This window comes from Thunnus albacares, chromosome 17 (genome assembly GCF_914725855.1).
Source record: "Thunnus albacares chromosome 17, fThuAlb1.1, whole genome shotgun sequence".
Classification (NCBI taxonomy): Eukaryota; Metazoa; Chordata; class Actinopteri; order Scombriformes; family Scombridae; genus Thunnus; species Thunnus albacares.
In genome coordinates, this window is record NC_058122.1 from 19,383,983 (window position 1) to 19,407,363 (window position 23,381).

The 23,381-nt window shown below is 39.2% G+C and overlaps 3 protein-coding genes across 3 annotated transcripts; all 3 read left to right on the forward strand.

The window, feature by feature from the left end:
• Nucleotides 1–26: 26 nt before the first annotated feature.
• Nucleotides 27–652, forward strand: cmc4 (C-x(9)-C motif containing 4 homolog (S. cerevisiae)). The gene is made up of 3 exons (XM_044331820.1): nucleotides 27–136; nucleotides 236–295; nucleotides 384–652. Exons 2-3 carry the CDS (start codon nucleotides 238–240, stop codon nucleotides 518–520), a joined length of 195 nt encoding a protein of 64 aa, XP_044187755.1. The 5' UTR covers nucleotides 27–136; nucleotides 236–237; the 3' UTR covers nucleotides 521–652.
• A 2,623-nt stretch (nucleotides 653–3,275) lies between these two features.
• On the forward strand, nucleotides 3,276–7,824 carry LOC122967356 (hsp90 co-chaperone Cdc37). The gene is made up of 8 exons (XM_044331962.1): nucleotides 3,276–3,651; nucleotides 3,909–4,190; nucleotides 5,589–5,694; nucleotides 5,793–5,908; nucleotides 6,133–6,255; nucleotides 6,869–7,051; nucleotides 7,143–7,214; nucleotides 7,430–7,824. Exons 1-8 carry the CDS (start codon nucleotides 3,544–3,546, stop codon nucleotides 7,568–7,570), a joined length of 1,131 nt encoding a protein of 376 aa, XP_044187897.1. The 5' UTR covers nucleotides 3,276–3,543; the 3' UTR covers nucleotides 7,571–7,824.
• Nucleotides 7,825–11,594: 3,770 nt separating this feature from the next.
• tyk2 (tyrosine kinase 2) lies at nucleotides 11,595–20,924 on the forward strand. The gene is made up of 24 exons (XM_044330459.1): nucleotides 11,595–11,757; nucleotides 12,285–12,487; nucleotides 12,627–12,750; nucleotides 12,858–12,990; nucleotides 13,105–13,268; nucleotides 13,595–13,958; nucleotides 14,060–14,242; nucleotides 14,553–14,710; nucleotides 14,815–14,932; nucleotides 15,037–15,220; nucleotides 15,359–15,477; nucleotides 15,585–15,758; nucleotides 15,904–15,991; nucleotides 16,239–16,366; nucleotides 16,827–16,962; nucleotides 17,468–17,619; nucleotides 17,715–17,865; nucleotides 17,966–18,057; nucleotides 18,142–18,331; nucleotides 18,691–18,809; nucleotides 19,332–19,504; nucleotides 19,804–19,921; nucleotides 20,009–20,119; nucleotides 20,217–20,924. Exons 2-24 carry the CDS (start codon nucleotides 12,304–12,306, stop codon nucleotides 20,358–20,360), a joined length of 3,507 nt encoding a protein of 1,168 aa, XP_044186394.1. The 5' UTR covers nucleotides 11,595–11,757; nucleotides 12,285–12,303; the 3' UTR covers nucleotides 20,361–20,924.
• The last annotated feature ends 2,457 nt before the right edge of the window (nucleotides 20,925–23,381 follow it).

The window sequence follows — 23,381 nt, forward strand, 5'->3', positions numbered from 1 at the left end:
TGTCGCTGTTGCACTTTTCCAGAGATTCCATTGGCTCGCTACACGTCACGTGATCAAAACATTGCCTAACAGGAGGAAGTAGCATTAGCGGCTACCATACTTTCTTCCTACAACTAGCTACCCTCAAACGACAAAGGTGGCTGTCAGTTTTGGGTCATTTAATGCCTTACCTATTCTGCATTAGTCCAGCGCCCATTATAGCGGCTTCTGAACATTATTGTCTGCTTTCTTTCAGGCATGCCAAAGAAAGACCCGTGTCAAAAGCAAGCGTGTGCAATTCAGAAGTGTTTACAAGGTACAGCACACTTCAATGTCATTATAAAGATTTTAAAGCAACGCCCACATTATTTTATTTTTTTGTTAACTTCGTCCCCTTCCTACAGCTAACAAATACGTGGAGAGCATGTGTGAGGATGTGATCAGAGAGATGAGACGGTGCTGTGAGACGCATGCTGCCAACTCCATCTGCTGCTCCGGCTTTAAGGACTCAAAACCCACGGAGAACACAAGCAAAACATAGCCTCTTGCATGACGGGGACAATGTCAGAAGGAAATACTGTGTAAATGTTGTAATAATTATGTAACATTGTGTGTATAAGGCTGAACAAACAACTGGAATTTATTGTTTAAAGTCCCCCTCCACTCAAAATGATGTTTTTCTTCTTGTTCCTTCAATGAGATGTTTGAGCTTCAACTGTGCAGAATGATGTATGTGCAGAGTTTGACACCAGAAGGCTGTTTTCATATTCATCTGCTGAAAGTGGAAAGTTGCTCTGTGCTCACTGAAAATCCAATTTTAAGAGATGTGAGAGGTTGGAAGCCAATACTGGTCCAATATTCAACTTACATAAGTGTGATGTGGAAACTTGAAGCCTCCAGTGCACAAACACTGAGAATTGACTTTACAGTGAAGTAGGAAACATCTTGTGTCCAGCAGTTAAACTTTTGAGATGAAATATATTTGCATATTTATAGATTCTGGGATTTTTAATGAGGGAGGGAAAAGCAGATGCTATTTGAAGGATTTTAACATGATAATTTGATTTTTTTTTTTTTGTGGAAAAACTATCAGACATAAATTATTATTCAAAGTAGAATATTTTACATACATCTTAAAACATGTCTTAAAGCCACTGGAAACCCAAATCCACAATAGCCTTGTAACTACGTAATTTAGGGTCTTATGTTAGGGTCTTAGCAATCATCTAAAAAGTATTAGAAATTAGTTTCAATCCAAATTTGAAATTTTGTCACTTAGGTTTTAAACTTTCCTGATACTAAGTTTGAATTGGGTATGGTTATGCTTGGACATTTATTACAAAAATTAAGCAATAAATTCGGCAAACCAATCATAAACAAAATAAAATTGGGAGAATTTGATGTTCTAAAAAGCCTTAAAAATATATCAGATTGTTTAACTGTCTGTCATGGCAGGCATGTCAGTTTTTGCATGTCACTGCAGGAAAGACAGGTATTATTAATGACATTATAACCCACCTATTTGAAGTGAAGTCCATGATAAGGTTATTAGTTCTACCTGTGTTTGATGAGTGAAAATGGCACAACTCTCTTACACAGTCACAACAAAAAGTTTAACATGATAAGCTGACAAATGAAGTATTTATTATAAAGTAGTCGTTGTGTACATGCCTTGTTATCAAGTATGAGGCACACTTGTTTGTGCATGTCAGCGCTGAGCTACACATACAGTCAAACTGCAGATGTGACTTGCTGAAGGCCACGCACATACCTTTAGTATCAAATGTAAATACACATTTGATTTTCACTATGTGATCACCAAGTATAAATATAGAAAGTCTGCTGTTTTAGCTGTCTGTCCTTTCAAATGAAGTATTTGTTAAAAGGAAGTTTGATAGAATTATTCAGCTTTTTGTGTCACTGCATGCATGTCTTGTTATCAAGTATGAGGCACACATGTTTATGCATGTCAGCGCTGAGCTACCAACACAGTCAAATTGCAGATGTGACTTGCTAAAGGCCCTGCCCACCCACAGTAAACTCACCCAGGAGATCTAGATTGTTTCGGCTGATTAGAATAACTGAAAACAGGGGTGGATCTTTACTATCAAATGTTAAAACACAGTTGATTTTCACGATCACTAAGTATAAATATAGAAAAAATGCTGTTTTAACTGTCTATCTTTCAAATAGGTTGGCATCATTAGGCGCCTCTGATGCAGGATGCAGTTAATAGACCTATTTTTACATACAAAGATCAAATCACTGAAAGGCATTAGTTAACCTTATATGAGAAACTCATTTAGTGATACATTTAAAATGACCGTCATTTATAGATGTCTGTATAGGCGATACATGATGTAGAGAGTAAAAATATTCCAGCTTTTGTTTGCAGGGCTCAAACATGCATGTTACAAAAAACACATGTTCAGCGACAGGAAATGAAGAAAATGAACTGAAACTGAACTGAAAATGAAATGACTGAACCTTGAGTGTCACCACCATCACATTAACACCATCAACATCATCCGGTGCAGTAAAACAATGTTTCAATCCATTCATAAGAACTGGCCCAGCTCTTACCTTATCAGTGTCTGATCACTAATAAAACTAAGGTGTTTTTTTCAAGCATAGATTTTTCCCACCTGAGATATGTTTTTAGAAATTCAGAAAAGACATTGATATAAATTGTACATTTTGTTGTAATTCCCCTGAGATTTCTGTTCATTTATTTTGGCACTGCCCTTTTGTGAGACTTTTTTCAGAACAATTTTTGTGCTTTTATCAACAGCCACAATGATGAATATGGCTATTTTGAAACATATAATTGAATGTAATATAATGAAACATGTATTGATACATGTACTATTTGATATCCTAAAATATAATACAAATTTGAATTCTCAACGGTATATTACTAATCTTTTAGTTTTCTTCTCATCTTTCTAATTTTATTGGTTGAATTTCATATTCATAAATGCAAATATACTTCATGAAGAAGATCAAAAAGTAGGTTACACTCAGGCTATTTTTTTAAAAAAATTATTATTTTTTTTTTTTTTAAGGCCTTGAGAACTGTTAATAGTTTGTTTGTTTTTTAATCTTTACATCTATTAAAATTCCCCTGGCTTGGACTCTCTAAATTATAGGAATTATACTTGAATGGTTATTTTGTCGTATAAGTAAATTGCATTTGCTCCTTTGTGCCAATCAAGAAGAAGGGAGTTAAAAAATACAAAATAAAAAAGCTCCTCCGCCTTCCGGCGTCGTACGTCCATGTGACGGAGTGACGTCCCGACGTGCTGACGTCTAACGGAAATTTGCAGCAGTTCTTTCTAGAAGCTTGTAGCAGTCTGACGCTAGCTCACTCCAGAAAAATCTATTTAAGTTACTCTTGGCAAAACGCAGCCGGCCGCAGCATTGAATATAAACACACATTTCAGTGCAGCGTCCTTCTGTTATATGCTTTTTGATTAAACACTCGGGTTAGCCTCGTTTAGCCCACTAACTTAGCCGAGTCATAACCCAAGCTAACGCTGTTTGCGTTAGGTTGTTGCTGGCATAATGTCCAGAATAGACTACAGCGTGTGGGACCACATTGAGGTGTCAGACGATGAAGATGATACCCACCCAAACATCGACACCCCCAGCCTCTTCAGATGGAGACACCAGGTACAGTATTAACATACGTGACATAAAGATGTTTGTAGTTGACATTAACATAACATTAAGTGTATCATGTGCTCACTTTAGTGCTATATGAAGTTGCAGACGGTCATGTTAAAGTAGGCTAGGCACGATTAGGAAGTATACACTTTTTGTAGTTAGACGTGAGAAAGCAAGTAGCAGAGGTGCGTTAAAAGTTAAAGACTGTGGTGGACATGAAGTACTTGTAGATTGTGACTGGTTTTATAATATTTTCACCTCAGGCACGTGTGGAGCGAATGGAAGAATTTCAAAAAATGACTCTTGATTTAAGCAAGGGACTCAGTGAATGCCGGCGTAAGCTGGCTGAGACACAGAAGAAACTACAAGAGCTGAGCATCTCAACAACGGATGATGCCAAAGCAGAGCTGAGCAAAACCCAGGCTGAGGAGAAGAAACTGAAAAAGGAGGAACGGGAGTGGGAGAAGAAGTTGGAGAAGCACCGCCGGGAAGAGAAAAAGATGCCATGGAACGTGGACACGCTCAGCAAGGATGGGTTCAGTAAGGTGAGGCAGATGTAGGGTTCTGCTAGAAGCCACAGCAAATTCTGGGAGTCTGATGTTGTCTTGTTGGCACACATACACATCAAAACATGACATACAGCCTGTTTCTGAATGGGTACACTCCACACTCCCCTCCTCCCCAACCACACACACACAATTCATCTTTCAACCCCTACCTCCTAGTGATTCACAGTATTGAAGCCACATACTTAGAAGATTGCAATAACACGGTATTAACAGGCAAATTAATTGTTAAATGGTGACAGTGACATTATTTTATAGTTTTATCGTCCCCAAAGAGACCAATCAACAATGAATTTATCCTGGTAACAAGTATCATCTGCGTAGGAAGAGTCTGATGTAGTCTGTGCCTTTCTGCCATATAAATGAGCCAACATATTTCTTCATTATGAGGAATATGGCCAGTTTACAACACTGCCATGTTTCTTGATCTCTGGAGAGTAGCTTTGTGTAGAGCAGACGTCACTAAGTGTGCTCAGGGAGAAAATTTTGTGTGTACACCCCTGAGATGAATAAACTTCACTGGCAGCCCAGATGCAACAATACTTATCACAGGGATAGATAAAGTGTTGGTTTTTGGCTCGTTTCATGAAGTTTGTTGCTAATAATGAAAATATGAGGCCAGACTTATCCTTAAAAGTCATACTTTTTGGCATACATTTTCTTTGGCGGACCCTAATGATTGTAAAGGTTCAGCAAGTGATACCTTGCAAGGTACACATTCTCAAAGCAGGATATACCATTTCCAGCAGGAGTGTCTAGCTAGCCCTCTCAAATGCTTAAATACATGGTCTGTAATAAGGTAAAATACAAAAACAACAGATATATTTTCAAATATGCAATATTCTGCGATTTATAGGTGATTTAATATGATGTGGTTGTCCAGGCTCTGTATTATTCAACCAAATCTGAAACTTTTAATAACACTACATGGATGCCTGTCTTTAAATAGTTTACTGCTTCAATCATGGCCTCTGATCAGAAGGTGTTAGGGCAAGTGTGCTTTGGAAGTAGCTTTAGTCGCTCTGTTGTTCGCCTATAGCTGATTCGTGGCAAGGTTAGCAGTGCCACTGGTCTGTTTTATGTAACTGCTGCATGTTTTGTCTTCCATGTGGGATATTTTTGTTCATTTTCAGAAGTGGATTACTGAAAACAGATAACCCTGAGATGGTTCTTGACAGCTCATATTGATTTTTCTCAGATTCCACACTGACTTTGGTTCAAACCTGTGGTTTTGTAATGTTGGACACATCTCTCACTCCTCGTCCAATTTTCTGATACACATTAGTTAATACTTCTACCCCAAATTTCCAGTGATGTCTGATATGACTTTATCTATTGTTTCATGGCCATAGTTTCTAATGATTATTTTCTCCATAGAGCATTGTTAATGTCAAACCTGACAGTGCTGAAGAGACCGAAGAAGAGAAGGAGCAAAAGCATAAAACCTTTGTGGAAAAATATGAGAAGCAGATCAAACATTTTGGTAAGAATAATCGACATCCATTCACCATTGTTCTTTACTGCTACAGGATATTAGTAGTTGAAAGTATTGATGATCTTTAATTGCTGTCTTTACTGCAGGTATGTTGCGACGCTGGGATGACAGCCAGAAGTACCTCTCTGACAACCCTCATCTAGTATGTGAAGAGACTGCCAACTACCTGGTCATCATGTGTATTGACCTTGAAGTTGAGGAGGTAAATACTATATAACAGAATTTCTTCTTCACTTTCTTTTAAAGGCACTGAAAGTAGTCCATACTTTGCATGCATTTTAATATTTAAATATACTAAAGTCAGTTTATGGGCTATAACTCAGGGATCTGTTTTATTCTTTATTTGCCACAAACTGTTTTCTTCACACAGACATCGTGACCTTTAAAATCTGCACATTATTGAAAAAATGCTTCCTCTTTTTGTAGAAACACGCACTGATGGAGCAAGTGGCTCATCAGACCATCGTCATGCAGTTCATTCTGGAGTTGGCAAAAAGCCTCAAAGTGGACCCCCGCGGATGCTTTCGTCAATTCTTTGCCAAGATTAAGGTGACTTTGTGTTTGGATGTAGGACTGCAACTATAACGATTATTTCCTCGATTAATCGATTAGTCTAGTTTGGTATATAAAATGTCAGAAAATGGTGAAGAATGTCAAACACTGTTGCACAAAGCCCAAAGTGCAACCTCAAATGTCTTGTTTTGTCCTGATCAACAGTCTACAACCCAGAGATATTCAGTTTACTCTCATAGAAGACTAAAGAAACCAGAAACTATTCCCATTTAAGAAGGTAGAATGAGAGAAAATTTGTTTTGTTTTTTTCTTCGAAAATAACCCAAAATGCTTAATCAATTATCCAAATAGCTGGCGATTTATTTTCTGTTGATTAACCAATCAATTAATCAACTAATTATTGCAGCTCTATAATTATGCTTCATCATCTAATAAAATTTTGAGTTATTGGAGGTAACTTTGTGTTCCTCATTAAAATGCGGAATGTACACATGCCTTTATAAAGCATACTCACACTCCAAGGACGAGAGAATTTAATCTTTTCTTTTCCCATCCCCTGTTCAGAATAACATGAAAACAAACACCAATTGATATGTTCAATTAAACGTTCGAGCGTAGCCACTCACACACCAACCATGTGTCCCCACAGACATCAGATCAGCAGTACCAGGACGCTTTCAACGACGAGCTGGAGTCATTTAAGGACCGGGTTCGTGGCAGGGCGAAGATCCGCATAGAAAAGGCCATGAAGGAGTATGAGGAAGAGGAGCGACAAAAGCGCTTGGGACCCGGAGGGCTGGATCCTGTTGATGTTTATGAGTCCCTACCAGCCGTAAGTTCATTTTCAAGAAGCCTCAACGTTCTCCTTTTATCTCTTCCTGTTATTCAAAATGTCTCACTTTGGTTTTTCTCTTTAATTGCAGGAGATGCAGAAATGCTTTGATGATAAAGACATCCAAATGTTACAGGATGTGATTAGCAAAATGGATCCAACGGTAGGTTACTTTGTTAAAGACTACTTTTTTTTTTTTTTTTTTTTTTTTAATCTCAGCTTTTTGTGTGTGTGTTTATGAATGGACAGCAGACTGTTTTGAGTAACACAGTGACCTGATATATAGATGTATAGTTATCTGATTCACATGTGTATTTTTTTCCTATTTTAGTTCAGTTAATTGATGATGAAGTGATTTTTTTTTTTCACACAATTTAGGAGGCAAAGGCCCACATGAAGAGGTGCATAGACTCGGGGCTCTGGGTCCCCAACTCCAAGACGGACGACGGGGATGAAAAAGGGGAAGATGCTACCTATGAGGAAGTCAAACAGGAGCAGGAGGAAACTAAGAAAGAATGACCAACATTGACCCTATGATGTGTTGTTTGTGCAAATGTATTTACCCACTGTATTGCAACTCCACTGTGTGTATGACTAGTTTGCCAATCAAGGAACAATGAAATGACTTCTCCAATATACTTAGCTCAGACTTAAGGGATTAGCATTCACCTAACTGCACAACTATGTTGCATCTGTAACTCCTGCTTTGAAAAGAACTGCAGCTTGTGTGTAGGTCTTTTATTTGCTTTGACATCACTAAAGCTGTATTCTTACACCTGTCTCGTTTGTGGGGGTGTGTATGTGGACATATGCCTGTCATTTGTGTGGTTGTATAGCTGAAGACCATTATATGCATTTTCAGGTTGTGCTTTTTTTTTTTTTTTTTTTTTTTGTCATTTCCAAATTTAAGAGTTTCGTTTTTGACTTTCAGGGCTTGAGCAACCAATGTATTCAGATGGTTCTTTCCAAAAGTGAAAATTTTCTACAAACTTGCTTAACTAAAATTTGAATTGTATTCAACTTCTCAAAAACAAGGCTGGTTGTGGTTTTGCGTGAGAACTTGAGGTGTGGCTGACATACTTTTCAGACAATGAAACTGGATGCAAAAAAATGTGAGTCATATTTTGAAAGGAAATGATGCATTTGTGAGACCTGTGGTTGCATTAACCACTACTTTTTAATAAGCGTTAACAAGCGCAAGTCTGCATGGGGTTTTCTCATGAAGCATCTGGTATGTAAAAAGGACATTTGCTCTGCATGGTGATTCAGTGGTGGGTAAATATTTGGATGTGCTATGACCTTCAGTACGTTACAAATATGTTCGTAACGATGACAACCAATGTTAAACACAATTCGTCACTCACACTTGCCCCACCATTAGTATATAAACGGATATATCACTAAGGAGAGCCTTGGGGAGCTTGGTGATGATTGACGGCTTATATGGAGCCCACATGTTCCCACCTTGGCCAAATTAGAATCCCTATCAAGTGAAAAAGGGACAATGTAGGTCATAAGAATGATTGTAGTTGGAGGCTTCACTTTCAATGCTTTCAATGCCTAATTGGAGTTCTGCTTGATATCACAATGATAAAAAGAAACAATGCAGTGAAACAGCTTCTACAAAGACATTATTTGACAATCCTGGAAATCACTAAATAAAACTGCTCAATGGATATTATTGCCAAAAGCTATTGTGCCCCGCCTGTGATGTCTGCCAGTCAGGTGTGTTTTCTCTCTGTACTGCTAGAAATGGGCTTGAGTATTTTTTTCTGCACACTTTTGTGCAAAGGAACTGTATGTGATGAAGGACTGGGAGCATCTGATTATGAAAACAGGACTACCTTGCAATGCAAACAAACTAAGTGAGCCAAACCTCCATTTAGTCTTGACAAAAAGCAGAATACACGAATCAAAACCATCGAAACTTAACACTACACCGACAAAGATGTCATGAAATAGCCACCGTACTGTATTTCAGTCTGGGTTAAACTTCTGAATGAGAACAATATTAAATATCAAACACTTGTAAAGCCAAATGTCCACTTTAAATGTTAAAATCATGACATCTAGTGATTGACAATAGACCCACACCATAACATGAAAACTGGTTGAACTTGGTTAGTACAGGCATATTTGTGGAAGGGTTTTTGTTACTGTTTTTTGTATGTTTTGATAATACATGAAATAGCAATGTGGGCCTATAAATGCTACCTCCATACTTCCAAAATGTTCAGGACAGCAGCTTGATCCCCTCAGTAACCTTTGTAGACCTTCACTTGTCACAGCAGGATGAGCACAGATGTGACTTATATCATTAATTGTGGCTCCATGCCATTTAAGTGTCATCTTATCAATTAAACCTGTGCTTTTCATCTTATAACCAGTTAAATGTCTGCTCTGAAGGACATGGGACAATACACTGAGATCGTTTAAAACAATATAATACTACACCTTGTAATATCTTCTTTCTTTGTGATAACCCTTCAGTAACTTTAAATGCTGTAGGTGTTGGAATGATTCATTTGAAAAGGTGCTAATGTATTCTGTCCCACCCATGTATGTAAATGGGGATGGACAAAACATACATATGACGCATGTATCCAAAATACTGCAGAAACAGAAAACATAAGAGGAAAGAGAGGGACTAAATTGCTAAAGCACCCGTTTAAAAAAAAAATTTCTTTGGTTGAGTCTGTTTGCAAAATTACTGCTGAAGAACCACTTCCTTCGAGCTCAAGTGGTGCTTCTGACGTCAGTGCTGATGATGAAAATACATCTTGTCCTTGTGGTGATGGTGATTATCACAAAGTGAAATTACTCAACCTGTAGCATTCTCATGTTTGGAATAGAACAAAGCCAGGAAACAACACCTTTTACAACAACAAGCATTTGTAGCCAGAATTTCATGCCAAGGGACCTGAAAATGACTTTTTAAAATATACAGTACTGTGCAATTTTTTTAGGATCTAAAAGTAAAGTGAAGATGCTTTGAAAAATTGTGCCATGTCAATTAACTTCATGCCAAGTGCAGTGGACCGAAAAAACCTAAGTCAAATAAACATTTGGTGTGACCACGCTCTGCCTGTAAAACAGCACCAGTTCTCCTGCAAACAGTTTTTTCAAGGTACTTGGCAAGTAGGTTGTTCCAAGTGTTTTGGAGAATTTGCCACAGTTCCTCTGTGGATTCAGGTGTCTCAGCTGCTTCTGTCTCTTCATGTAATCCCAGACTGACTCCATGATGTTGACATCGGGGCTCTGTGGGGACTGCATCGCTTGCTGTATGATGGATCATAAATCATATTTAAGTATATACAATTTTTTGTCACACATTGTCACCTCTTTACACAAATTGTAGAATATTGTGGAATCTGCAGGTTAAGAAATAAAGAAAATATGATAAAAGATAATATCCATACCTTTTCCCTAGTCATACATGAGACCACACCTTCAAGTTTTATTTAAGGAAATATATTATGTATTAAGTTTGTTGCATAATTAGGTTTGTAGTATTTTCAACTACCTACCTCTATATTTTATAGAGTGTATAGTATTTTCCAAGTTGGTTTAGTCTTGGTAAATGAAACTGTATATGCCTGTATCACATTGCATACAAAGTAATAAAGAGAATCAGATTTATTAACCCCCAAATGTCAACAGAAAAAGCAATAAACATGAACACAAACATAACAGTGTAAGAAAGACAGGGACAGTATTTAAAAAAGATTCCGTGTAGTGGGGGTGGACTACGTGCTTGCATATTGACATGATAAAATCTGTGTTTACAAAAAAAAACCCAGAACATAAACAGAAGTATAATGCCAATGTAGATATAAATATATATTCGAGTGTAAATAAACTATGTTTGTGTATTAACAGGATATATTAATCAGTATATAATATATATATATATATATATATATATATATATATATATATATATATATATATATATATATATATATATATATATATATATATATATATATATATATATATATGCATCTACACAGTGCAGGACAGACAAAAACACATATGAAGTTGAGTGATATATGGAGGTGAAGTGTAGTTGCTGTGTTTATGTGTTTACAGTCTGTTACTGTCCTTGTTAAAGATGGTAACTGCCTGGGAAAGAAAGCTGTGATGGTAGCAGATAGTCATGGTTCTGTGGGCTCCCAATCAGAACGGCATTAAACTTTAACTGCTTAAAATCCCAAATGACCACAATGAGCACTATTCCCATCGCTTTTATTATATGCGTGACGTTTCTTTTAGCTATGTGTACGTGCGAGTGCGTATTCCCCCCGCCCACCCTGTCCAACAATCTGCATTCTGCAAAGACCCACCCTACTCTGCCTCTGATTGGCTCTGACCTTAATTCTAACCAATCACACTCCTCATGGCTAAACCTAAGTAACGTAAGCAACGAGTATTAGCCAATCAGAGGCGGAGTAGGGCGGGTCTTCACTGAATGCGGGTGGGGAAAGGAAATACCGCCTGCGTCCTGCGTGCCCGTTTGGAGGGCGTGTCGTTGTTGGGTTCGGGAAGCAGTGGTTTTGTGTCATCACTGTTCATAAGAATCGGAGCGAGTAGGCGATTGGGGAACTACGCCGAAACGCTAATGAAACCTGGCCGTCAGTTTCTTCTCACCGTGCTAGGTTGTTGTTTTTTTTAATGTAACGCCTTCAAAAGCTCGCCGTTAAATGGTAAGAAATTTGCTCGTCATACATGCTGTTAAGTTTATGTAAATGCCGTTAATGTTAATACATTTCTGTGTCATGGCATTGGATACTCAGTAAAGTAAAGGAGGTTTCGTTTTTGGGCCACTCGGTGACGCAGTGTGCATTTATGTACAAATTATTATATGTTGATGTGCCACACGGCGCTGTTGAGTAATATGTATTGTAAACAAGTTTGGTACAATGTAGTCCCCGGAAGGCCTTTTGACAAATTGATCCGATTACCATATTTCTACTTTTTTGCCATTTGCTAATCTACCAAGTTATGTTTCTAAACTTAATACCGTGTAAAATGAGAAATACTGGATAGGTTAGTTGAGAAAAGCGTAAGGTGTCGCTTTAAATTGCTCTTTCATTTGTACCTACGTAGGCCGTGGTACGTACGTGATTGCAACAGTCACATAAGTTGCTGTGTACCTTTACATATGTATATATATATATATATGTGTGTGTGTGTGTGTGTGTGTGTGTGTGTGTGTGTGTGTGTGTCTCAGTGATTTGGCTGTCCCCACCATGTCAAGAAGTGGATGGTCCAAGCGTTCAAAATCAGGGGCTTTACCAGGCCTGGGTGAGCCTCCTCAGGGTAAAGGCATCCATGTTTACCTCTTCTGGACCCAGGAAGGAGAGAAGTATTTGTCCCACACATCTGGAGAGGTCACAGCGGAGGAGCTGTGCATCTCCGCTGCAGAGGCTGTAGGTGAGAATGGCAGCTTTGACCATATAAGCCCAGACAGATCCATTCAGATTAAATCAGTTGGTATTGAGTTTCTTTTCATGTGGTGTATAAACCTGCTGGGAGAAAGTGTGCCTGTGTAACCTCAGAGTCTTTTCCCCAGGTATAACGCCTCTGTGCCATGTGTTGTTCGCTCTCTACAACCCGCTGTCACGCTGCTGGTACAGTCCAAACCAAATTTTTATTCCAGAGGAGAACTCCTGCCTCATACTTCACTACTGTATGAGGTTAGTTGATGTTATTATAACAGTGTATTAATAAATCAGATGTAAAACTCTTATCATGTTAACATTGGCTGCCACAGTTTCCTCAAACAGCTGTTTCTTTGAACCAGGTTTTACTTTCGGAATTGGCACGGACTCGATGAGAGGGAGCCAACTGTATCCCGTTGTGCTCTCAGATCTGGAACAGATCAGGGGGGTTCCCCTCTGCTTGAAATCACCTCCTTGGAATATTTGTTCTCCCAGGTTCGTGTTTAAATATGATGTTTCTGGTTTTCTAATCGTTAATTGTATCCATGTACGTTATTGGTGGTGCTCATACTACTAGAGCAACCTCTTTGCTTTCTTTGTCTCCTGTAGGCTAAATATGAATTTGTGAATGAGGTTGTACCAATGGAAGACGTTCAGTCAGAGGACGAGCTAAGTCGCTTCAAAAATGAGAGCTTAGGGATGGCTGTACTTCACCTATCACATCGGGCAATACAAACAGGCTGTACCTTACAAGATGTTGCCGAAAAAATCAGGTAATAACTTTGGATGGAAGCATATGCTCTTTCAGTTATGACGGTTATCATCTATACACCAGAGAGTAACAACGGTTAATTACACTGTAACTTGTAAATCTGTAATCAGAGATATTTTATGGTCTATTATATTTGAATAAGCTCTGATGATAGATATGTTTTGGTTTCATTTTGATTATGTTGTCTTTTTTTGTACTGTTATTTCAATCCTATTTTCTGCTGTTGTGGTAATCCAGTTTTCCCCTTCGGCTCATTATAGCTTCTTCTAATCTGATTTATTCACTGGATCCAGGTAACATAAAGGTGTCTCGTTTTTTTTTTCTCAGCTTCCAACGCTGCATTCCGAGGTCTTTCGCCAAACACATCTCTAAAGACAACTTCCTGACTAAAATCAGGATCCGACGGGTGTTTGCGGACTTTGTGCGGACTTTCCAGCAGCACACTGTAGATCAGGGACGTCTGGGCGCTCAGGAGATCATGTATAAGTACATCTCCACACTCGAACACTTGGCGCCACGTTTTGGCACAGAGACCTTCCCTGTATCCCACCTGGAACTGAACGAGGATGGGGATGTAAGCACCACCCATGCCCAGGGTGTCTCAAAAGACAACTTCAGAGGTCCAGCCACACATGAAATATTGGTGTCTGGCACCAAGGGGATTCAGTGGAGGAAGATGTGCAGCCAGAAGGTTTGTCAAAACACAATTATACCTTTCTGCTGTCTGAATTCCATAGCATGTTGCATTTCCTGCCAGCGTGGACTTTTCGTTCATTCCATCTCTTTACCTAGGCGCAGGCCAACACTTACTTAAGAAATGACTACATGAGCTACAGCAGGAAAACAAAACAGCCCAGCCAGGCAAATGGAAACACTCCCAATGAATGGTCCTCCTTCTGCGATTTCCCTGAAATAAGTCATATAGCCATCACTGGAGATAATGTGTGCATTAGCACTCAGGACAACAACTGCATGGTGAGAGTACTTCTTTACCCATTTATCTAAAAGCTGCAATAAATTAATTTACTTGGTAAATGTGGTCTTGTGATGCATTAGTCTAATTGATACACTGTGTATTAGCCATTCTACTCATCAGATTCTTTAAAGTCCGTACAGTCTGGATGTATGCCTAGATTCTCATATATTCTCCAATTCTATATGTGTGTGACTATAAGAGCTTTGGGTTTTCTTACGCTTTGGGCATTTTATTATGTTTTGAATTTGTATGTGTCTGTAGGTGGGAGCTCTGATTGTAAGCTAGTGGTGTTTCTGTATGTGTATGTAGGAGGTTCAGATGAATTCCAGCCAGGAGGCCCGTTCCTTCATCTCCCTCCTAGATGGATACTACCGGCTGACTGCAGACGCCCACCACTATCTTTGTCATGAAGTGGCTCCCCCAAGGGTAGTGCTGAGTGAAGCAAACGGACTACATGGACCGATGCAGTGAGTGTTTTTTTTTTTTTTTTCCCCTTACACATGCACATACAGACACGCACCGGCTATAAAGAAACACAGTGTGTTATATCACAACTCTGGTGTGTTTCCAGGGATGATTTTGTGCTACTGAAGCTGAAAAAGGAGGCAGCAGAGGAGGGAGCTTTCCTCGTACGGTGGAGTGCTCTCGACTATCGCCGCATCATCCTAGCTGTCCTGAACAAAAACGAGGTAAGTCAACACCCACACTCTTCTCTTGGATTTATTGCAGTGCAGTGATGGTGGAAATTTATTTTGTGTGTGTGTGTGTGTGTGTATGTACTTGTGCCCAATAGAATGAATCGACACCAAGCCACAAGCAGTTTCGGATTCAGCATAAGGGTTCGATGTTCTGTCTGGAGGGCTGGGATCGAGAATTCTCCAGTGTGAAGGAGCTCACAGACGGCCTCAAGACCTTTGTACTCAAGTCTGGTTCGGACAGCTTTACTGTCAAAAAGTGCTGTTTGCCAAGACAAGGAGGTTTGTGTTTATAGGATCTCAGTTTTGCTGCTTTATGCCAAATTTTTCCAGTATGTTTTAAGGTTGCTGTGTGATTGAATGGCTGTGTTGCGGGATATTTAGGTCATAGGTTTGTATATTTGTGTTTGTGTAATGCAGAGCCATCCAACCTTCTGGTGATGAGGCAAGGTGTCAATAACCGTATCCAAAACGACTCTTTGTCCCTGAACCTGACACAGCTACGCTTCCACCAGATCAAGGACAAAGAGATCACACAGGTGATGAGAACCACTCGCCACATCCATATGACCACCTGTTTCACCTGACAAGTCTTGTGTTCTCTGCTCTGTGACTGATCCAGTGGGTGTTTTGTATTTATGAGCAGGAACAGCATTTGGGCCGTGGGACCAGAACGAACATCTACTCAGGACGTCTGCTCCTGCGCGGAGGAGGAGAGAACAATGAGGACGATGAGTTCAACAACAACAACTTGGCTGATCGCAAAGGGATCCGAGTGGTTCTCAAGATTCTGGATCAAACCCACAAAGATATTGCACTAGTAAGAAAAACAACATGACAAACTCACTCAGAGGGATAACAAAAGTAGTCGATTGAATCCAAGCAGATATTGATATATCCAGTCATCATCCTAACTCTTTGTTTATTTGATCTTTGCTGATTCAATATTCCCTCCTTTGTCGTAGGCATTTTTTGAAACCGCAAGTCTCATGAGCCAAGTATCCCACAGACATCTGGTGTTTATACATGGAGTGTCAGTGAAGGGATCTGAAAGTAAGGGCACTAACACTGTTCACTTTCACTAACTTCTATTTTCATACTTCCTCATTTGCTATTTCCCCATCACACATAATGAATGGCGTTTATAGGCAAATTTACAGTTCTAGCATCAAGTGAATCATGAAACAAATGCAAAACCTTCACACGCAACACACCCTGTTTTACTTTGACGAGAACGCTGCTTCTCGACACGTTGCGTGTGGCCATGTCAGAGCTCTCAGACTTGTTCCTACCTTTACAGACATCATGGTCGAAGAACTTGTGGAATTCGGGCCTCTGGATGTTTTCTTGCGCAAAGAAAGGGCATCAGTGACTCCTCAGTGGAAATTCATTGTTGCAATACAACTTGCCAGTGCCCTCAATTATCTTGTGAGTTCAGAAACTACTTTTTTTTATTTGTATGCCACAGATTTTAATTCAATACAATTCACTATAACGACCACGCAGCTAAGTAGCTAAGTGGCCATTAAAATGGATTGATCAGAATTAAGTTGTAGAGTTTATCTCCAGATAGTCTTACACTTGAAAATCATTTACAATCACCTGCTGTAGGTCAGTTGGTAAAATATTTAGAACATCAGAAGCAGGTGGTGTATGATTCAATGCATGTGCAGCTTTTTAACTGGACACTAAGTTTTGAATTTGAGTTGCTGCATTCAGATAGGAAATGAGATACATCTTATTATCAAAACAAGCTTTAAGATAAGTGCTGCAAGTGAAGTTCATTTCTGCCTCATGAATAACAGTGTCAATAGTTTGTGTTTTAACTTATTTTAACAATACTCTGCATCCCAAACGGTCCTTTCCTGCACCGTTTATATCATTGTAGGAGACCAAAGGGCTGGTTCACGGAAACGTCTGTGCCAAGAACATTCTGGTGGCAAGGCGTGGTCTGGAGCACGGTACCACTCCTTTTGTCAAGCTGAGTGACCCAGGAATTGCCCTGAATATCCTTTCACGGGAAGGTTAGTAACAGCAATCAATTTTTTAATTAACCTCACTTTGCACAAACTCTTAATTAACCTCACTTTACAAGAAAGTTGCTCAACTTCAGATGCTCTGTATTTTGTATGCTGTTCAGACTCATTTTTATCAGATTAATCAGGAAACTTCAACCAGACCGCTTCCTTTGACCTATTCCCTGTCGTCATGCAGTTTTATCTCATAGTGTATCATTAAGGCTGTCCAAAATAACACAATCTCTAATCAGTGATCAATGCAGAGGAGTTACTTCAACCGATTTGGTTCATGTTGTCTAGAGTGTATGAAAAATAACCTGATATCATTAAGTGCTATTTTTTGCAGCTGCTGACATTGAACATGCATAGATAAACAACTCTGTAGATTCTTTAGAAGTGCACAGCATAAGATGTTTGGGAACTAGGTGTCTTTCTTTTCTATGTTTTGTTTAAAATAAAAGCAATAAAAGATTCTTTGTTGCTCTTGTAAAATTTCTATTCTGCACTGCAGAGCGTCTTGAGCGCATCCCATGGATCGCTCCCGAGTGCATTGACAGCGGAGCACCCATCGGCAACGCTGCCGACCAGTGGAGCTTTGGTGTCACGCTGCTTGAAATCTGCAACAACGGCGATCTTCCCATGAGTGGCAGCACGTTATCCGAGGTAGGACCATGTCACAGCTTTTAAGCATTCAGCCGCTCATTTTATCCTCCTGACCTCTTAAGTGTAACACCGGATCCTTCGCCCCTCCCTCACAGAAAGAGTGCTTTTATCAGCAAAAGGGCCGATTAGCTGAGCCATCCTCCCAGGAACTCGCCCGCTTCATCAGCATGTGTCTGACCTACGAGCCTGTGGAGAGGCCTTCGTTCCGCTGCGTGCTCAGAGAGCTCACAGAAATCATGATCAAAAGTGGGTTCTTTACTCGCTCACCTCGCTTTTTGTTTTTCTTTCACCCTGTCTCGGTGCGTTTAACGAACAGGTGTTTTTTCTTTCTTTATCCTGCGCACAGATCCTGATATATCTCCCAGTGAAACTCTCCCTGACACAGACCCTAGCGTGTTCCATAAACGCTACCTGAGAGAGATGCGGGTCTTGGGAGAGGTGAGTTCTGACACTACATCACCAGTAGCTTTCTTTTTCCCTCTATGTCAGAGAGTAATTCATTGCCCGTTATTCTGTCTTCAGGGTCATTTTGGAAAAGTGACTCTATACTTGTATGACCCGGCCAACGATGGGACAGGAGAACGGGTGGCAGTGAAGGCTTTGAAACAAGAAAACGGTCATGTGCCTGAGGGCTGGATGAAGGAGATTGAGATCTTAAAGTCCCTTTATCACAGCAACATTGTCAAGTACAAGGGCTGTTGTACTGAACTGGGTGAGTCCTCAACTGTTATCTGCCTGCTTCAAATATGTAATATAACTGAAATATAGGTCAGCATACAGTGTTTGTGCAAAGGAGAAGTCGGTCAGTACTTCTCTTTTAACTCGCGGTGCTCAGTAGGTAATTCAGGGAATTGATTTTAGGATGCTGCTGTTCCTCTGTAAATATTGAAAATCTATTAGTAGTGCAACACTGTTTCCATTGTATGTCAATATTTTGAGCTTTCATCACAGCATGCTGAGCACCACAGAGGTTGTGGTACTCAGTACTCGTATAAGAAACAGGACATTATTTCCTTTAAGAAAGTAATGGAAATAGGAGGATTAAAGCAATGTTACACTGTTCATTGACAGGAGGACAAGTGGTGCAGCTGATAATGGAGTACCTTCCCCTGGGGAGTCTGCGAGACTACCTTCCCAAACGCAAACTGGGTGTTCCTCAGTGCCTTCTGTTTGCCCAGCAGATCTGTCAGGTGAGTTCAGTTGCTTTTTTGTAGTTTGTGATATTCATCTGTTTCCACATGATCCTATAATATTTTTGTTGTTGTGTGCAAACTGCAAAAAATGTCAGGTTATGTTATCCTGCTTTAGGAATGACCTGTGTTTTTTTCATTCACTCTTGTAAAGTATGTTGACTTCAGTACACTTGAAATTGCCTTAAGTAGATATTCCATCACATGAAACTTTAATTTCGTTTTTCAGCACTCTAGGTTTCTATGTATTGTCATTAATTCATTTTGTTATGTTGAGTAGTTTTCTCAAAAATCTCACAAAAATCTCCACCAGGAAATAATTCTTCAATGTGTTCTGTCTTTTGTCAGGGACTTTTTCCATTTTGTCAGCCAGTCTGCTCATTTCAAGGCTTGTCAGGCTTGACATTGTAAAATTGTCATATTGTGATCGAATTTACTTTTTATAATTAAGTTTTTGGTTTCAAATTCACATATTGTCTCCTCTCAGAAATGTTATCTATTTTTTATTTCTGTTTTTTAAAGGGGATGGAGTACTTGCACTCAAAACGGTACATCCATCGAGACCTAGCTGCTCGAAATGTCTTAGTGGAAAATGACAGTTTGGTAAAGATTGGAGACTTTGGCCTGACGAAGTACATCCCCGAAGGAGAGATCTACTATCGTGTCCGTGAAGACGGGGACAGTCCAGTGTTCTGGTGAGTTCATGCAACACTTAAAGAATACTCCACCAATTTAGCATTGCACTCCCATAGCACTGTTGGACCGTTTAAAGAAATAAAAGTATCAAAATTGATGCAGCGGAACCAGAACTTTAGTCTTAAGCCCCAAGTTAATTTTTTTGACACATGTAGTAGCACTCCCCAAGACCTGTAAACAGACTTTGATGTCTAAAATCACCTTTATCATACAAATCATCTTTAACAGTGTTATTTAATACTTTGTTCCATGACTTTAACTTACTTACTTACTAAACTTTATTTTTTGTACTGTATAGGTACGCCATTGAGTGCTTGAAAGAAAGCAAATTTTCCTTTTCCTCTGACATTTGGTCCTTTGGCGTTACGTTGTATGAGATCCTGACCCGCTGTGACCAACGCCAAAGCCCTCCTAACGTACGTCATCACTGACTTCATATATCAAGCTCAAACGTGCATATATTTTCATGTGACAACTAAATTACTTCTTTTTTTTTTTGGTAGAAATTCTTCGAAATGATGGAGGCGGTCCAGGGACAGATGACTGTGATGATTCTCATAAAGCTGCTGGACAAACAGCTGCGATTGCCTTGTCCCAAAGAATGCCCACATGAGGTAAGATTAACATAACACATCCATATACACAAAAAAGACATTTTTTTGGAATTATGGATAGCCTATTTTCATACATCTTTTTTTAAATTAACAACAGGTGAAGATCATAATGGACCAGTGTTGGGCTGCAGATCCTGGACAGCGGCCATCATTCAGATCCCTCATTGAGAAGTTTGAGGCTATTCGCCGAACATACGACTGGCAGCCTAATATAAACTTTTCCTTGGCTCAGATTTGCTGATCAGCACTCCGTGAAGGGCTACTTGTCTACATATCATCACTTAACAACCATATATTACAGAGTAGCCAAGAATGCGTTTCCAAGCTGTGCGATGCCTGCTGCCTCCATTTACGTGGCCCAAATCAGAATTTATCAGATTCCATGTGATTTGTGCTGTTCACACTGTTATGAAAAAAACAGATATGAGTCACATATAAGCAAAAAAAGTCAGATTTGGGCCACTTTTGCCTGCAGTCTGAACGTAGCCATAGTCTTTATAGGCTTCTCTTTTTATAAAAGCACACTGCTCTCTTCTCATATGTGATATTAACACAACAATAAACTCAACCTGTGTATTTGAGGGGAAAAAGGTGATGTGAGAGCGTCATACTATGTATTTCAAAAGTTAAAGGTTTGCAAATGTCACAGTAAGTATTAAGAATGTATGTAAGGTTGGGAGAATACTATCTTTTACGTTAAGTTTATTTTTTGTACATTTTTGACTGTAGGTTATATACAGTATATGCATTTAATTTTGTATAAACCAAAAGAACAAATGATCAATCTAATAAACCATTTTCCAAATGCTCCTTTCATTTGTGCACATCAAAAAAATGCATAAAATTGTATTACACAATGTGCCGGTCCGATTTGTGTGTCACCGGGTGTCCTACATTCAACAAAGCACAGCTACATCTCTGTTACATAAGAACTCATTGATCACCAACTTAGGGATGTACTGTAACAAAAGTAACATATGCTAACATTTTTTCTAGGTCTGTTCAAACTCCACTTGTTTAAAAAAAAAACAAAGTTTATCCCACTTGAAGAGTGAAAACAGGTAATACCACTGATTGCACCACACCAGTCCATATTGGCAACAAAACACCTACAACCTTACTGCAAAGTGAAAAGAAGATCAACAAGAACACGTCTGCTCTGACAACAGATCAATTTAAACACATTAACCACATTTAAATTTGTGGGTATGGGACTGACTGGCCAATTATCCAGATGCATCACAGACCAGCATAGAACCATCCGACACAGCACCTATCCTGTCAATCATGTCATATAGAAATCATTCAGAGTTATAAAACAGTAAAAAAATGAAGTTCTAAAACAGATAAACATGCACATGCACCTAATTGAAAGCAAAACTAAACAAAAATGTGAGTTTGAGTTTATTCCGAAAACGGCACAATGTAGATGCAAACCACAAATCAGCTGGCAGGTTGCTCCAGCAGGCAGGTTGAGGACAAGCACTGAATGCTCTGTCACCAGATTTTGAATGAACTCTGGAATTTGGAGAAAAAGGTTGTCCTCAATATGTCAAATATACTGTATGTATTCAGGGGCCAGGCCAGTGTTTTATAGACCAGAAGCACAGTCTTAAAGTCACAGGTAGCCAGTTTAACTGTTTGACAACTGGAGTGATATGTTGTTGTTTTTTTCAAGATATTGGCATTTTGAAAGCACTGAAGCCCTTGAATGGCTTTTACAGAAAGACCAGTGAAAAATGGTGTTACGGTTGTATAGTATGCTGGTGATACAGGCATGGACAAGTGTTTCTGAGTCAACCTAGGGGAGAACAACAGATTTTGGAGATATACTTGAGATGATGGAAGGCAGTTAAAGTGATATTGCTGGTGTGTGACTAAAAATTAAGGTATCTCCAGGTTTTTGACTTGGTCAGTCCAACAGTTGACAGCAGCCAAATACATGGTATTTTCAAGTTAGCAGGTGCTTGAACCAGTGATCCACATACACACCTGGAGAAACACCCAGACCGTGCTGCAAAAAGTTTCTCCACCAGACAAGGCTGATTATACTGCCACAGTGTTGTACAGTTCAAATGTACAGTCATAGAAAGCCCTCTGTTAAGGCAGGGGCTTTCCAATCACACTAACATCACAACAAACCAGCTGCAGGTGGCTCACCATGTCTTCAAAGCAAAGTGCCAAAAGGACCAAAGGCTAACATGGGGAATATAACACTGAAAATGTCCAACACCCAGGAATAGTCCAGTGGTGTCACCATCAGCTGAGTCACTGAGTGCATACTACAGTACAGCACTATAGCAGTACGCTGTTGTGCATTGTGGGAGCATACTGCATGGCTGGCTGTCTCCTGTCTGACTCTCTCAAACAAGGAGGATTAGTAGAGGATTGTATTAAAACGACAAAAGCAATCAAAAAAAAATACAAAACACCCTTACAAGGATGCATTAACAATTAGAAAAGATTACCCATTAAAACATATTTAAACAAACACCCATATCTTTCACCTATGATTAAAAAAAACCCTGTAAAGTTCAAGTTTAAGTATAATAAATCCACCATTTATTAAAGTTACTTATTATCATCATCATCATTATTATTATTATAGCCTGGATTGTGTTATTTAACATGTGTTTTTCTCTTTATCCTATTAATCTAGAAAACAGGGTAGGGGAGAACAGGGTTGGTAGTCACACTTTTTACTTTCATTTGAATCCCTCAAAAACTGTATCCTTAATAGACTTCCTTTCAATCTGTAATGGAAGCATGAAGCGTAAGGTAGGAATGGAGTGACCTTACTCTCCTTAAGCTTATTCTGTTCAAAAGATGTGGACTGTCAAACATGTCGTGCACTTGTGACAACCATCCCCATCGTGGGGTTGGTAGTCACACTCTATGGGATTGGTTGTCCCTATGTTATTTTAATAGGGGAAAATAAAATAAAAATGGAGGCAATCTTAAAAATGAATTTAAAAAGTTTAATTTCATGTTGAATGTTAATGAATGTGACAAGCACCCCCCCAACTGAGCTTTTTTGCTACTGGTAAAGCTATCAACCACGTAATAACGAAACTAAGAAAAAAACTAAACTATAGCTCTCCCCTCACACTTTTTGATGGTAATAATTGTTTTATTATAAACCCATTGTGTAAAAGCCTAGAGGAGAAACACAGAAGAGCTGGATATTTACATTTTGACATGAAAAACACCTCACCTCACCTCAATGTGGAGTGTTTTACTCCTGAAATGACCTTGTAGCTGA